This window comes from Monopterus albus, unplaced genomic scaffold (genome assembly GCF_001952655.1).
Source record: "Monopterus albus unplaced genomic scaffold, M_albus_1.0 scaffold48.1, whole genome shotgun sequence".
Taxonomy (NCBI): Eukaryota; Metazoa; Chordata; class Actinopteri; order Synbranchiformes; family Synbranchidae; genus Monopterus; species Monopterus albus.
In genome coordinates this window covers 1309759-1325142 of record NW_018127928.1, presented here as the reverse complement: position 1 = coordinate 1325142, position 15384 = coordinate 1309759, and the positions used below count along the sequence as shown (strand labels likewise).

General features: G+C 41.5%; 1 protein-coding gene across 2 annotated transcripts; it reads left to right on the top strand.

Annotated features, from left to right (window-relative positions):
- Positions 1-32: 32 nt before the first annotated feature.
- LOC109960555 (oxysterol-binding protein-related protein 11) lies at positions 33-11868 on the top strand. 2 transcript variants are annotated; one of them, XM_020600736.1, is made up of 13 exons: positions 33-478; positions 714-782; positions 980-1155; positions 1485-1564; positions 2249-2437; positions 4619-4817; positions 5971-6104; positions 6316-6456; positions 7652-8111; positions 8515-8701; positions 8946-9128; positions 9259-9412; positions 10125-11868. In XM_020600736.1, exons 1-13 carry the CDS (start codon positions 363-365, stop codon positions 10179-10181), a joined length of 2145 nt encoding a protein of 714 aa, XP_020456392.1. In that variant the 5' UTR covers positions 33-362; the 3' UTR covers positions 10182-11868. The 2 variants fall into 2 exon arrangements, with proteins under 2 accessions (XP_020456392.1, XP_020456393.1); XM_020600737.1 differs by lacking the exon at positions 33-478 and adding an exon at positions 498-579.
- The last annotated feature ends 3516 nt before the right edge of the window (positions 11869-15384 follow it).

The following is a 15384-nucleotide window of genomic DNA, read 5'->3' as shown; positions in this document are numbered from 1 at the left end:
TTTATTGTATTGTAATGTTTATTCTTACTGGGGGGGAATGGAAGTGTACGCGTGATGTCAAGTCGAGTCGAGTCACGTGACTGTGTTCTTGCCAGAGCAGTCAGGCGAGCTAGCAGTCACAGGCTAACAAGTTACTCCCTGTATCAGCTGAATAGACAATGTTTTATCATCCATTATTTAATCTAGCCAGTTAACAGTCCGGCGTCTGTGGGGTGTGTGGTGTGTTCGGACACGCGATGAGCCGACGGATTTACTCTGTATTATAAGGGAAGCTGGTCGTCCATTTAAATCTCTGGTAACTTGGCTAGCTTCACGCTAGCTAGCTGAGTTAGCATCTAAAGGGGGTTGCTTTGCTAGTGACTATGGAAGGGGAAACCACGGCTGTACGAATCACTGAAAACGACGGCAAGCTGGATGGTTTTCCCCAGAACAAGACCTCAGTCTCGGGGAAAGCAAGTGCCAAAAGCTGGCAGTATAGGTAGGGAGCTGTTTATTCTGCTAACGCACAAATATTTAAGACAGTTAAAGGCATGTTTCGTGAGTTTGCGTTAAATGTTTTTGTTGATCACCTAGGATCAGGTAAGACTGGAGTTATATTGCCCCAAAGCTGTAATTCAGCAGTGCGTTTATTTTGTATTCATGGGTGTGAACTTTGCTCAAGTGTTTTATCAAGTGCTCTTTGTCTCCACTTGCTTGATAACGTTTCATGGCAGTGATCACATGGAGAATATTGATGGCTACTTGTTGAAATACACTAACCTGGTGACAGGATGGCAGTACAGGTGAGTTGTTCTACCTGTGTTTAATAAATAATACCAATCTAAAATGTATTATGTCAACATCAAGTGTAAGAAGTGCTGTGAGTATTCATTTGCCTTACTTGCCTATTTCATTATTGTAATCTAGTTTAATCCAACCAAAGTAATACCACAGTGGTTATCTGGTAAACAACTGTTGTTGTGGTTGCTTTTGCTTTTAGGTTCTTTGTTTTAAACAATGAGGCAGGTTTGCTGGAGTACTTTGTCAATGAGCAGTCACGGCCCCAGAAGCCCCGCGGCATGCTTCCCCTGGCAGGGGCCGTCATCTCCCCCAGCGACGAGGACTCGCATACTTTCACTGTCAACGCCATCAGTGGGGAGCAGTACAAACTCAGGGGTGGGTACACATATTCTGACTTCTTTACATTAACAGCTGTGAGTGAGTCTACAATAAGTTATTGTAGGTCTATCTCTCACTGGTTATGTCAGACCTTTACATCTCAGGTTGTGTGCTCCTACTTGACCTTCATTCCCTCAAATCCATTTTTAACTCCAGACTTACTGTCATCACCATCCATCAGGTTCATACAGTATTGATCTGAATGTTCTCCATTATCTGCTGCCGTTGAGGACGAAGCAAATAGGCATCGATGCTGAGTAAGCTCATCCTAGAGTAACTGTAACAAGGTTTTGCTTTCTTGTTTTTCTTTTATATGTCTCTCTCAGCCACCGATGCCAAAGAGAGGCAGCACTGGGTAAGCAGACTGCAGATCTGCACACAACATCACACAGAGGCAATGGGGAAGGTAAGACAGTCAGTGTTTCTTTGACACAAACATGAGCACATTTTGATAGAGAGCACACGCTGACTTTGCAAAGATAACTCTCGCTTGTTCTGGTTCTGCTTGCAAATATGCTTAATATTTATCTTTGGATTGTATATACACTCCTTTTTATTGTTTCATGTACTGTGCACATGAAATATTAGTTAGTACAGACATTTGTGGGACCAGTTTATATCAGCCATAATATTGTTTAAAGGGTCGTTATGCTGTCATTAATTTGTACAACAGTGATGTAGAAAGGTACAAGATGTTCCTTTGGTATTATTAATGTTATAATGCATTTTAAACCTCATGTGTAATCATCAAAATAAAGCATACGACTCTGGCACAGACCAGATGTGAGCTGGACAGTTTCTAGTTTCCCGTTTTCCTTCCTCACGCTTGACAGGAGCTAGCAAACAAAGCCAGCAGCAGTGGAAAAAAATATATCAGAGCTGTAAAATATCAATGTTTATGTAACAATGTATCAGGTTTTATATAGCAAGTACAGAAATCATTAGTATTGATCTGGATATTGATGCAAACAGGTGTCAAATTAAAGGAAGAGACTTGTAGAATCAATGCCAATGTGCATGGAAGCTCTTGGGCCTCATTTCTTAATGGTACACTTTTCATATGATATTTTTCAAATACTACATTGTACAGAGTAATGCCCCACCTAAGTCCCGGAGCTACTCCATGGTGTCTCAAGGCAGTGGCAGCTCGCCCATGTCCCTGCGCCGGCCCAGCCAAAACCCTGCCTCCTTATTCAGCTGGTCGCAGGTCCACAAGAGCTCCTCAGTCTACTCCACCAACAGGTCTCTGCTGCCGGACTACCTGGTGGACGCCAGAGAGGTACAGCAATTCAGGGACACACAGCTAGACTGAATCACAAATGTGTGGGTGTAATTAACAGGGGCATTTTCATCTGATATTTCATTTCAACATTTTATATGATGAGTTGTATGCCAGGTTAGACACGAGGGAAGGTGAGAAGGACTTGTACAGATTAGTGAGACAGAGAGATAGATATGGGAAGGATGTGCAACAGATAAGGGCGATTAAAGACAGAGATGGAAAGGTACTAACAAGTGAGGAGAGTGTGCAGAGAAGATGGAAGGAGTATTATGAGGAACTGATGAATGAGGAAAATGAGAGGGAAAGAAGGGGGGAAGAGGTGAATATTGTAGAGCAGGAAGTAGCAAAGATTAGAAAGGATGAGGTGAGGAAGGCTCTGAGGAGGATGAAGAGTGGAAAGGCTGTTGGTCCAGATGACATACCTGTAGAGGTGTGGAAGTGTCTAGGAGAGACAGCAGTAGTGGAAGCTAGGCTAAGAAAGGAAGTGGATATCTGTGAGCAGCAGTATGGCTTCATGCCCAGAAAGAGCACTACTGATGCCATTTTTGCTCTGAGAATGTTAATGGAGAAGTATAGAGATGGTCGGAAGGAGCTGCATTGGGTCTTTGTGGATTTAGAGAAAGTGTACGACAGAGTGCTGAGAGAGGAGCTATGGTACTGTATGAGGAGGGATAGTGGTTATATTGGTAGAAGGAGATGGATTGGTAGATTGGAGATGGAGCTGCCAGGCAAGAGGTCAAGAGGAAGGCCAAAGAGGAGATATATGGATGTGCTAAAAGAGGACATGTCGTCTGAATTGTGTGTGAGGTTTAAAATGACACAAGTTTTACAACATCAAATCATTATATGTCCTGTGACCCACCACACTCAGTCTAGTGTATATGTAGTAAGGTACACATAGTAAAATTAAAGGACATTCTGCCAGATTTTTTGTTTGGCAGAAATTTAGGTAACAAGTGAAATTAAGAAAATCTGCATCTGATCCACCAATAAGACTGTTCTCATCTGTTGCTAGGACATTTGATGTATTTGTTATGTAGTCAAGCTGATGCTAGAAATTAGGGATGCGCCAATGCCAATACTAGTATCGGGTCCGATACCACTCTCTAGTACTCTGTTCGTACTTGTAAAAGCTGTCCTACCAATACCAGTTAACGGCAGCAATAATTAACTTCTTAACTGTCTTCCAAACTGTTCCATGGCAGATGGCTATGAATCCATACTGGCAAACCTAAGGAGAGGTAACAGAAGAACTAAATGTATCCTCCAAAGACATTTTGATAGAATTATGTGATTAATAGACAATGCAAACCTTTGTTTTTATTGTCACTTATGAATTCCACAAAAATAACATATGAGCCATATCTTTTTGTAAAGTGAGCGAGTCAATGTGTGAGGATCAATTAAGGGTGGCATTTTTCTCACTGCACTACATTTCATTATTGCTTGAACTTTAGGACGGTGTGACTATGCAACAATGAAATGTTGATCTCTTAAAAGGCTTCGTAGAAGTACAAGCAACAGTATGTTCCTACAAAACATGCAGGGGTAAATGTAAAGTATAGTACTTGGACTTTGCCCCATTTGTGTGATGCATGTTGTCGTCCATAAGAGAGCAGTGTTGTCCTTCTGGTGTGGGTAGACTGTAGCAGTCATGCAGTTTGTTGTCTATGGATTTAGTTCTTCTCACTGCCTTTAAATCAGTTTATTTGTGCAGTTAGTTTGTGGGATTTGACCTCTATCTTGACCAACTTGTTATGCTGCCCCAATGTTGCTGTTTTCAGTTCCCATAATTTTCACTTTTAATAAGATGGAGAAGTCTAACCAAATTTGGCAGGCAGGCATGTTTTTACTGTTATGTTAATGTAATTTCCTCAAAACACGGATAGCATACATACATAAAAGTAAACAAGGACAATTTTTTTTGGTTAATACCGAATGTTTGGCCTGGGTAAACAATTTTGTGGATCATCAAATCAGTGTGTGGGCGATAGTAGTATTACTCCTTGGGCTATGCACCTCATGTAAAGAAGTTTTTTCTGGGGAGGTGCGTGCACTTTTCTTACTGAATTAATTTAAATGAGATAACAGAACCTGTACAGATAAAGTACATTACACCCCATTGCAATGTGGCAGTTCGCCCCAAATAACCATACTGTCATCACAATCTCCCTCCAGATGATGAGCCAGGCTCAGGGCCAGCACAGAGACCTGATTGAGAGTATTGAGGGCCTGCCTGCAGCCCCTAGCCTCTCCCCTCTAGACCCGGATCTGCTGATGCTCAAGGCCACCTCCATGGCTACCATGAACTGCCTCAATGAGTGTCTGCATATCCTTCACCTGCAGCAGGTGGCCAGGCAGACAGGCTCCCTGGGAGGTCAGTGTGTTTACTGTGTCTGGATATGGTGGTTGTTGCGCCCCTTGTAGCATGGGCTAGCCCAAAAATGATTGATATTATATAGGTTGTTGGGTCCAGACATCTTCAGCTTTTCTGCTGCCGCAGCGGGTGGCCAGGCAGACAGGCTCCCTGGGAGGTCAGTGTGTTTACTGTCTGGATATGGTGGTTGTTGCCTCCTCTTGGTTTCTTTTTACATTTGCTAACAATCTTGTCACACAGAAAAGGTAGAGGTGATTCTGAACTGTTTGTGTGAGGAGTATTTCTGCTATCATTTAGTTTTTGTGCTCTTAATGAGCTCCTCCTGTGCTATAAGTGACAGAATGTCTGGTAACTGAGGCTACATGCAGCCCTCACGACAAATCATAGTCTTTGCTCCTGCAGGTCAGCACACAATCTAGGTGAACAGTTTAGTTTTGCTGGGCAGTGGAACTGTTTTGCATTATTGATAGGCAATGGTGCCTATTCTTACCACCTGTCTCGAAGGTAATTAGATCTCAGGTGGTTGCAGTATCCATCAGGAACACTGTTGTGGACAGGATTCACTTTTAATACAGCTTCACGTTGACAAACGGGCTTTAGGGTGTTAAAGAACAAACAGAGTGAAGTATTGGACTCAGATATCTCAACACCTCTCTATTCAGGATCGTCTGAAATGGGGAAGACATCCAGCTAATGCTCCATTTTTTCACAGCAGGTCTCATTACTCCATGTATATTTCATTAGGTCAGCCTTATCGCAGAAGCCAATCAGATCAAGTTGTCCAGTGACGCACAAGGTGAATTTGATTGAGTTCTGCCCACCTCTAAACTTGCATAAAAATGTGCTCACGCCCTACCGAGAGTCTTTAGCCAATCAGAGGAGGATGTTTCCTGACGGCGTGGCCCAAGTATCCTGACACTCAAAGGTGGGGTTGGGTTTCCACTCCTGTGGTCTAGGACGGTTTTCTAAGCCATCTGTCCACTCAGCAGCCAGGCAGTTGTGGGGTGTTTGTGTGGGGAATGGTAGTCCAGGGGTAGAACTACATGTGTGTGTGTGTGCACAGCTGTGAGACTCAGGGGAACTTGGGAGGGAGGGGGGATATAACTGTGAGTACCTCTGAACCCACCGTTGTGCTTTCCCCTATCCATGGCAGGACCCACCATTGAATGGCTGGAGCCCAAGCTGCCCGACATCCTGAAGAACAGCAGCAGCTTTCCAGCGGCAGAGGGTCCGTTGGAGAGGATATGTGTTGAGCTCAGCAGCCCCGAGTCCTGCAGCTTCCCTGGGGTAAGTGCAACAGAATGATGCCCACTGTTCTGCTGGAGAAAGTTGTACCAGCATGTTGGTTATTTCCATTAATTCAGCCATAAAGCATTGCATTTCCATATTTGGCTTTAAGCAGTTATTCCTGTTCCACAGCATAAACAGTCACCTTTTCTGTGGAGTCATTCAAGCAGGTCATTGAATAAATCGTATTCCCCTCCCTTCCCTCTTTTAGGAACAAGAAGAGATCAGTGCAGAGGATGAAGTGGAAGACTCCTTCACAGACGAGGAGGAAGACCTGGGTGTGGTGGAGGAGGAGCGTAGTGTCATCCTACACCTGCTGTCGCAGCTGAAGCTGGGCATGGACCTCACACGGGTAGGTCGAGTTCCATGTACGCCTGAGCTGCTGTTCCACCACCAACTCTTCCCACACTTTGTCTTCCTGTGATATGACAGAGGGAGTTTATGGAGGATTATATTGATTTCAGATCAAAAGTCCCACTATGGGAGGTGTGAAGAGTCTTTCCAGGTGCTTAGATTGGCTGTTTGCAGCAGAACCTACTATACTGTAGGTTGTGATGTGACTTGAACTTTGGTCATCCACAACATTGCTCACAGGCTCCTTCCCTGTGAAAGTTCTCCATTTATAGTTTCATTTTTTTAGTCAGCTGATTTGGAGGAACAACAGACCGTGAATATTTAGATATTTGTACTTTTAAATTATTTTGCTGATGTTACACATAATACATACTGGTACTTGCCTTAGAGATGCAGCAGTTAGCATTTTAATATATTAGTCGATCAAAACAAACAAAAAACATACACTTAATCTGAAAATTGACTGAATTGTTCAAGTAAAATTGCCAAATATTTGCTGGGTGCAGTTTCTCAGATGTTAAGATTTGATGCTTTTCTTGTACTGATATTATGGTAAACCCAGTGTGTTTGTTTTTGGACGGTTGGTCAAAACAGATATTTGTAAAACATCACTTTAGGCCCTCGGGGCTTTTTGTTTTTTGGCTTTGTCTTTTTAATCTATTAAATGTGAAAATAATTGGTAAATGAATTCCTTATGAAAATATTCATTAATGATGTCCTAGCATCTCGTGTTGCAAGTCACAAAAAAAATTCAACTAGACAGAGAACATAACTTTTCATAATGGAGAAAGTACTGTATACAGTGACCCTGGATCAGAGAACAGGCCTGGCTGGATCAGGAGCTGGGATCACTGTGAGCGTCTGTTTTTAATCATCTGATTTAGAACAACCCTAGCAGGCATTGCGTAGCAATTAACTAGTCCTCAACACACACGTCTTAAATACACCACAAGCTGAGCCCTCGACAGACATTGTATCTTCCAGTGTCACTTTGTTTTAGTATTTGGATACCCTCCTCTTGGGTTTCTGATTAGTTGCAGTTATCTGGTGGATCCACTGGCTTTACCGCAAATGGAGATCCCATAAACACTGACCTTGGGTACATGTCACTTGCTCAATTAGCTACTGCCTTCGATGCTATGTGTACAACAAGAGCTGATCAATATGTGATTTTCTCCTCAACTTTTCCCCAGGTGGTCCTTCCCACCTTCATCCTTGAGAAGCGCTCTCTGCTAGAGATGTACGCCGACTTCATGTCACACCCAGACCTCTTTGTGGCCATCACCGACGGCAGCAGCCCTGAGGACCGCATGGTCCGGTTTGTTGAGTACTACCTCACCTCCTTCCACGAGGGCCGCAAGGGTGCCATTGCCAAGAAACCCTACAACCCCATCATCGGTGAGACCTTCCACTGTTCCTGGAAGGTACCCAGGAAGCCAGAGGCTGCCAAGGAACCCTCACAGGGAAGCCCCGACCCAGCCGCCTCCCGGGACCCCTACCAAGTGCGTTTTGTGGCAGAGCAGGTGTCACACCACCCCCCTGTGTCTGGTTTCTATACTGAATGCCAAGAGAGGCAGATGTGTGTGAACACGCATGTGTGGACCAAGAGCAAGTTCATGGGGATGTCTATCGGGGTCTCCATGATAGGTGAAGGTAAGCCAGCATCCTGAGTATTGATATCTTGACTCTGTTCTAAAACAAGAATAGCTGGAGCAAGAAATCAAATCTGTGGGTGTGTAATATATACAGTATGTAGTCTAAGATATCTTAATGTGAGCTGATATCAAGAATGTCACTTTACAAAAAATAAAAATAAAAACACAGACAGTCCACACAGTCACTGCGTAGCCTAGTAGGATAGACTACCGTTCATGTGCACTGAGAGTGCATGCAGTGTGTACATGATCACGGCAACACAAGTTAAGCTAGTGAACAAACAGAAGACAAATCACTGACACCACCAGCTTCACTGTGTATTGTGCATTCAGCTAATATTGGCACATATGTCTGAGTTTTATTCTTGCCCCTAATGCTTCTGTTTTAATTGTTTTTCCAGGTTGCCTATATTTGCTAGAGCACGATGAAGAGTACACCTTCACGCTGCCCTGTGCATATGCACGCTCCATCCTCACAGTTCCATGGGTGGAACTGGGAGGCAAAGTCACCATCACCTGTGCCAAATCAGGCTACTCAGCAGTCATCACTTTCCAAACTAAACCCTTTTATGGTGGCAAACTGCACAAGTAGGTCCTTTCTGTGTTGTCCATTCCACCGACGTCACATTGGTTATTATTAGTGAAATGACTGGTATATGTTATTGAATTCATTGTTAGTTTTTCTGTAAATGTAGATACCAAACTGTTTTTACCATTTAGTTTTATGTTTCAGTTGTTGTTCACTAAACGATGTCATAGTTTTCATATAAGCAGTTTCGTGTAGTGAATCTGTGCTTTTTTTATTGATTTTAATTTCCTGTCCCAAATGTAGGGTAACAGGGGAGGTGAAGCACAACCCTACCAATGCGGTGGTGTGTCGTGTGCAGGGCGAGTGGAATGGTGTTTTGGAGTTCAGCTACACCAGCGGAGAGACGAGGGTGGTTGACGTTACCAAGCTACCTGTTACAAGGAAGCTCGTCCGACCCATCGAGAAGCAGCAGCCAACTGAGTCCAGGTCACAAGAAGTGGATTTCTGCACTTAATCATTTTCTTTTAGTTTTATTTGTTGCAATTTGTGCTTTCTTTGTTTAGGGACATCCTGTTAAAAGCTTGTGATTTAAACTGACTATTTTTTGGTGAATCAGGCGCCTGTGGCAGCATGTGACAGAATCCTTACGGCAGAAGGATATTGACAAAGCCACAGAGCACAAGAGGATTCTGGAGGAAAGGCAGCGGACGGAGGAGAGACACCGCGCTGAGACAGAAACTGCTTGGAGGACCAGATATTTTGACAGAGAGGTGAGCAAGTTGAACACAACATATTCCCAGACACATGATGTAGTCTATAATCACTGGGCTTTGGGGTTATTACTGTATAAACCTGTCAGGTTGGAGTACTTTCCTGGCAGGAAACAGCAGCCCAGGACACAGGCCCAGTCAAAACAAACCCAGCATAGCCTCAGGCTGCCTGCACTGACTCTGTGGAGAAATCACCTCCATCTCCTGCTGCAGCTTCTTCATTTCAGCCTGTTGTCCGAGGTTAAAAGAATCAACTTAACGTTAAAGCGACCAAACTTTTATACTGTTGCATTAACCTTAGTCGTGCTTTTATGTGGTACATTCATTCCATGTTGTTGTTTACTTTAGTCATATGTAACACAAATACTCAACTGATTTTTCTTCATATCATTGTTGCATTTTTGCCAGTGTGGTTGTGAAACTGGATTGAAGTGACATTCAGAGGGGTCAAAAAAAAATCTTTAACAGCTTTAAATGTGAAGGATGAAACCTGCAGTAGCACTGTGTAGTTTATTTTTTGTCTGTTGCAAAGAAAAGTCTCATTTGTGCCCTTGTTGCCAAAAAGTACAATGTTCACTTTTTCCCCCCACTTTGGTTTTATACAACATAAATCATTTTTAAACAGAGGGTGACCTTGTTGGATTAAACATTTATGTGAAGTCACTGCAGAAAACTTTGAATTTATTGACTGAAGTTTTCTCTCCTCCTCCAGGGTGAAGGCTGGGTTTATAGCAAACCACTTTGGAAAAACTCTGCAATCAAATCCTAATTTCTTCAGTCTGTACCTTGGATGTTGAAATTAAAGATTGAGGAATGTGTGTGTGTGTGAGTGCACACACACGAGTGACATTTATTAAATGAAAGCATGACCTGCACTGACCTAAAGAGGAATGTACCCTGGGGAGGAGGACAGAGACGGCATGACTGAAGGTGTTCTCAAATCTCGCTCATGAAGTTCACGAAGCCTTGAAGTACATGTTTTTGTACGGTAGATCGCATTTTTAATAATCCACTGTCAATAAAACCATACTCTCGTACAGCTAATGGTACTCCATTTACACAGCCTTAAAATCCGATGCTCTAAGAATGACGCTCCAAGTTTCAGGTTTGGCTCATTGACCTGGATATGGTTGTTTCCTTCTTCCTTTTTGTAAGCTATGGTATCACACAGGTGAAGTGACTTTTCTAAAATATCTAAACCCACATAATTAGAGAACTGTCTCATAAATTCCACCCTGTAAACGCTTGCAGCGATCTGTATTTCAGTTTGCAGTACTAAAATTGTATCCTCTTTCACTGTCACCGAGTATATTTACATGCACACACTCTTCGGATCCATAGGCGGAGGTGAAGAGTTTTCTAGCAGCACTGAAATAAAAGCATGTTTGAATTTTGAGGTGTTTAAAAAGATGGGACAACACTACTCTCTTAGCCTTCTAATCCTTATGCTAGGCTAAGCTAATGGTCTACTGGCTGTAGCTCCAGATTAAGGGATGTGGTCTTGTCCAAAATGTCCTACTGCATTATCATAATGTTTGCTCCTTGTACTCCATATAAGAAACCAATCATCATATGTAAAAGTTGTGGAACTGTCTTTTAATTAGGTGACACTTAACACTGATTATGATTTGACGCGTTTACATAAACTTGGGCAGCGATAGTTTGACCTTCACTTGGGTTAATATCAGGTGAATTATGTGCATGTAGGTATACTTATCTCTCAATAAATTCTGATTGAGTTCATTCTTGTTTGATGCTATATTAATATCGGCATGTTGAATAAGTGCCAGTGCTAGAATGGCATGTCACAGACTGACAAATAACCAAATCTGAGTGATGCATCTGAAGGTAACTACCACACAATTTCTGTCTTTCTGCTTTTGTAATTAGTTTGTTGTTTTTTTTTTTTTTGCAGTGGATGGAAGCTTTCCTACATGCATGATCATCATAGCAAAGTATCTTTTCACATTGACGGCAACAAGTATACTTCTTGTGTCTGCTTTACTTAGTTCTAAATGGATGTTGTAAAAGCTTTTAACCAAATTTGCTTGTTTTGTAACGCAAATAAATATTTTTATTGACTGCGTGTTTATCGCCCTTCTTGCTCTTAAATTGCTCTTAGTTTCAGAGCCACTTTTTTGTAAAGAGACGTCGTTCCATCAGAGGTTCAGCTTCATTTTTGTTGTTGTTTTTCCCCTAAAACTAAATGTTAGTCTCACACTCTCAAAGCATCACAGCACAAAGTAAGAAACAGTTTCTGCTTCCTTACAGCCATTGAGAAACACATCCCTCCAACTTTTTCTGTCTTCCAGCTAAGGAGCAGCACAGCATTTTCATCAGTTGTTTACCCGACAGATGCAGTGGTGGATGTATTATTTGTCTGTGCGTGTTTGATTCTTATTGAGAAGTTGCACTTTTACTCTAAGTTTTGGAATGTACTGGACATTTTGCTGGCCTATGAAATGCACTGACAATGAAGGAAACCTGGTCATGTGTGACAGTAATCAAATAAATCAGCTGTATAGTGTGTTACAAGTTTTGTTCTCCAAGTCAACTCTCTTCCTGTATTCACTGACAATTAAAAATGCTAAAGTAAGGTTAAGTGTGGATAGCAGTGGTGGAAAGCAAGTACATTTACTCATGTATACTTAAGTAGAATTATATTATTTTTAAAAGCATGGTCATTTTACTGCACTACATTTACTGGTTAACTTTAGTTAGTTTAAAGATTAAACAAAAAAAAAAATAATCATAAGACTATTTCGATCCCCCATAGGAAATTCACAAACTACCCAGGATTAGTAATACAACTTTAAAATTTCAATTACAAGTTAAAGTCTAAGGTCATGTTTTATCTATTGTTTGTGGTATGGTTATACCGGTGCTCCTGATTCCTGTACACAGGTTTGTGCATTGTTCAGATGAAAAGCCTAAAAGCGCCGTTACCAACATTGACCACAAGAGGGAGTACGCGAGCGCCTCTATCAGAAAAGTCCCGGCAGTGAACGCACTGTAGTGCACTGCTGACAAAGAGTGCAGAAGCAATACAATTAATTTAAGTTCTCTGGTGCTGAGACATAAAAGGGTATAGTTCAGCGTGGTGCTGTGGTGCTGTGGTGCTATGTCCAAAGATTTCTGGCGTTGTCTCAGTCTACACCAGGAACCAGTGTGCTTGGAACTGTGGGACACAGACATGCAAAAGATACTCCCTAATTTCCTCTGATTTAGCCTTGAGGGGAAAAATATAAATCCAATTTGAGGAACCACCAATTTTTTTATCAGTGTTCTCATTTACTCTGTCTTTTGTTAGGCTATCTGTAGCCTAAAGCACTTTGAATGAAAGATGCGATACTTATAAAGTCTTGCTTGACTGATGAATGAGCGTCTAATTGTTCTTGTCTACAACAATACTACACCCTAACACAGGTGAATTTAGGGCTGTGTAGCAGTGCTTGGATGCATTAACATGTTAATTTAGGGCATGTTCAGAGGAACACCTGCTTGTCTTTACAAAACCTTTAATCTGACAGCACACCACCTTTTACTATAGAAACAGGTTACTCCTTAATTTCTCTGTCCTAATGATCATTCTAGCACACTTTATTTATACTTTATTAGAGAGGAAAAACCCAACAAATCCCGCTGGAGTAGGAACCTGGTGACAGTGAAGAAGAAAAACGTCCTTTAATGGGGTTCATTTATCTTTAACAATTCTTTAAATTGGTGTGATTGTTTTGTTTAGGTTATTACTGGTCACCTTTACTTTGTCTCGTCAGCCATCTGTAAAGCACTTTTAACAAGACCACTACAACCAAGCACAGCTGGCGTCATCTAGTGGTGATTGTGAAAAACGCACCAAAGCTTCGTCTCTTTGCTTCTATACTCTTTGATACTAATGTCAGAGTTCAGCAACACACTGGATAGGTCTCCTAATTAATCACAACAGTGAGGGAAATCTTTATAGTCACAAAAACCATAATAATGGGGACAGGGGTGCTGCTAGTGATTTTGGGCCTGGTGATGTCCTTAGTTTTACCAGTGGAACTAATGTGACTGTACCTTACCAATCTGCCTTTTGGGGATCACAATAACTAAAGCAAACAATAGAAAACATCAAACCATTTCTCCTTACCTTCAGTTGTAGAAACAGCTGTGTCCTCTGTCCCCGTTTGTTTGTAGTGTTTCCTGCTGCTGATAAAATGACACACAATGAAGACACACTTAGCATCAAACAAAAATTCATATCTGTTCACTGTTGGACATTATCAGTAAGCCACAGTAAGATCTTACCTGAGGTCCCATAGCTCCACTCCAGTCTTCTGCCATCTCTGCTGTGCTGCCTCTGTTCCTATTAAAATGAAACATGACATTCAGAAGCAAACCTTTCCTGTCATGTGACACCACCTCTAGCTGTTCATCTATTCATACAATCATCAGCTTTAGTTGCTGCTTATCATTAAACCGCTCCCTGTCATTATTTACACTATAATGAACTTACAGCTTAATAATTAACACTTTAATTATTTACTGTCTAGTAATGTGACAGAAAAGGCTTCTTCTAGGAATAATGGCAGGTTAAGTTAGCTGTTGTAGTTAACAGTGTTGACAAAGTTCAGATTTTCAACATGTAGCTACATTTTTTACTTACACTATTTAAGTCCTGACTCTACATTTAAAAAAAACTTATATCCATCTCTTGTTTTGTAGGACATACGTATCTCAGTAGTGTTTTAGTTTGACAAAAACAATAACTTATTTGCTAATTACAGTAAAGGGCAACAAGCAAACACTAATGTTAATTACTTTTATGTCAACTACTAAAAGCACTTTAAATACAGAAGTTCTGAAGTAATTCTTTGTAATTTACAGATGTATTAAAGACATACTGTTGTCAATAAGCTGAGTAATCATTCATACCTCACACTACAGTAACACATCCTCAGTTATGTGTCTGCTCCAGGTGCTGATAATTACCTGAGCGCCACACCTGGAAGGAACCAAACAGCTGGAACAGAGAGGGGTGTCTGTGTGGACCGGTCCGACTTAGATCACATTACCATACGGAAAAGTACTATTGACTTCCGGTTTTTATTAAGGTTAATTAAATTACTTACTGCAGCAAAAGAGATTTAACTATTAGATTAGATTAGATTAGATTACTTTATTGTCATTGTACAAGTACAAGGCAACGAAATGCAGTTTAGCATCTAACCAGAAGTGTAATAACAGCAGTGAAGAGTGAGCAGTATCTACAGTATGAACAGTCAGAACTAATTTACCGATGGATATGTACAATTGATATTTACAGTGAGATATGTAGGATAACTTACATTGTACAACAGATTATGGATTTAAATTACAAGTAATGGATAAGGTACATTAAGTTTATAAAATACTAGTGCAATGGGATGAAATGGAATGAAACAGTGCAGAATAAGAAGATAAGTTACATGAGTGAACACTTCAATGGATGTAAATAGTGCAAGGATAAAGATAAATATACAGTATCAGCATATGAACAATGTGCAAATGAATCTTCTTCTTCTTCTTCTTCTTCTTTCAGCTGTTCCTGTTAGGGGTCGCCACAGCGAATCATCTGTTTCCACCTAACTCTATCCTCAGCATCCTCTACTCTCACACCAGTTAACTTCATGTCCTCTTTTAGCACATCCATATATCTCCTCTTTGGCCTTCCTCTTGACCTCTTGCCTGGCAGCTCCATCTCCAACATCCTTCTACCAATATAACCACTATCCCTCCTTTGCACATCTCTGACCTTGTCCCTAAAACAGCCGACCTGAGCTGTCCCTCTGATGTGCTCATTCCCAATCCTGTCTATCCTGGTCCCTCCTAAAGAGAACCTCAACATCCTCATTTCTGCTACCTCCATCTCTGCCTCTTGTCTTTTCCTCACTGCTACAGTCTCTAACCCATACAGCATAGCTGGTCTCACTACTGTCTTGTACACCTTT

Coding starts and splice junctions, on each gene's coding strand:
- LOC109960555 (XM_020600736.1), top strand. CDS start 363: ATGGAAGGGGAAACCACGGCTGTACGAATCACTGAAAACGACGGCAAG. Junction 1,156..1,484: donor GGAGCAGTACAAACTCAGGG/GTGGGTACACAT, acceptor TGTCTCTCTCAG/CCACCGATGCCAAAGAGAGG. Junction 6,105..6,315: donor AGTCCTGCAGCTTCCCTGGG/GTAAGTGCAACA, acceptor TCCCTCTTTTAG/GAACAAGAAGAGATCAGTGC.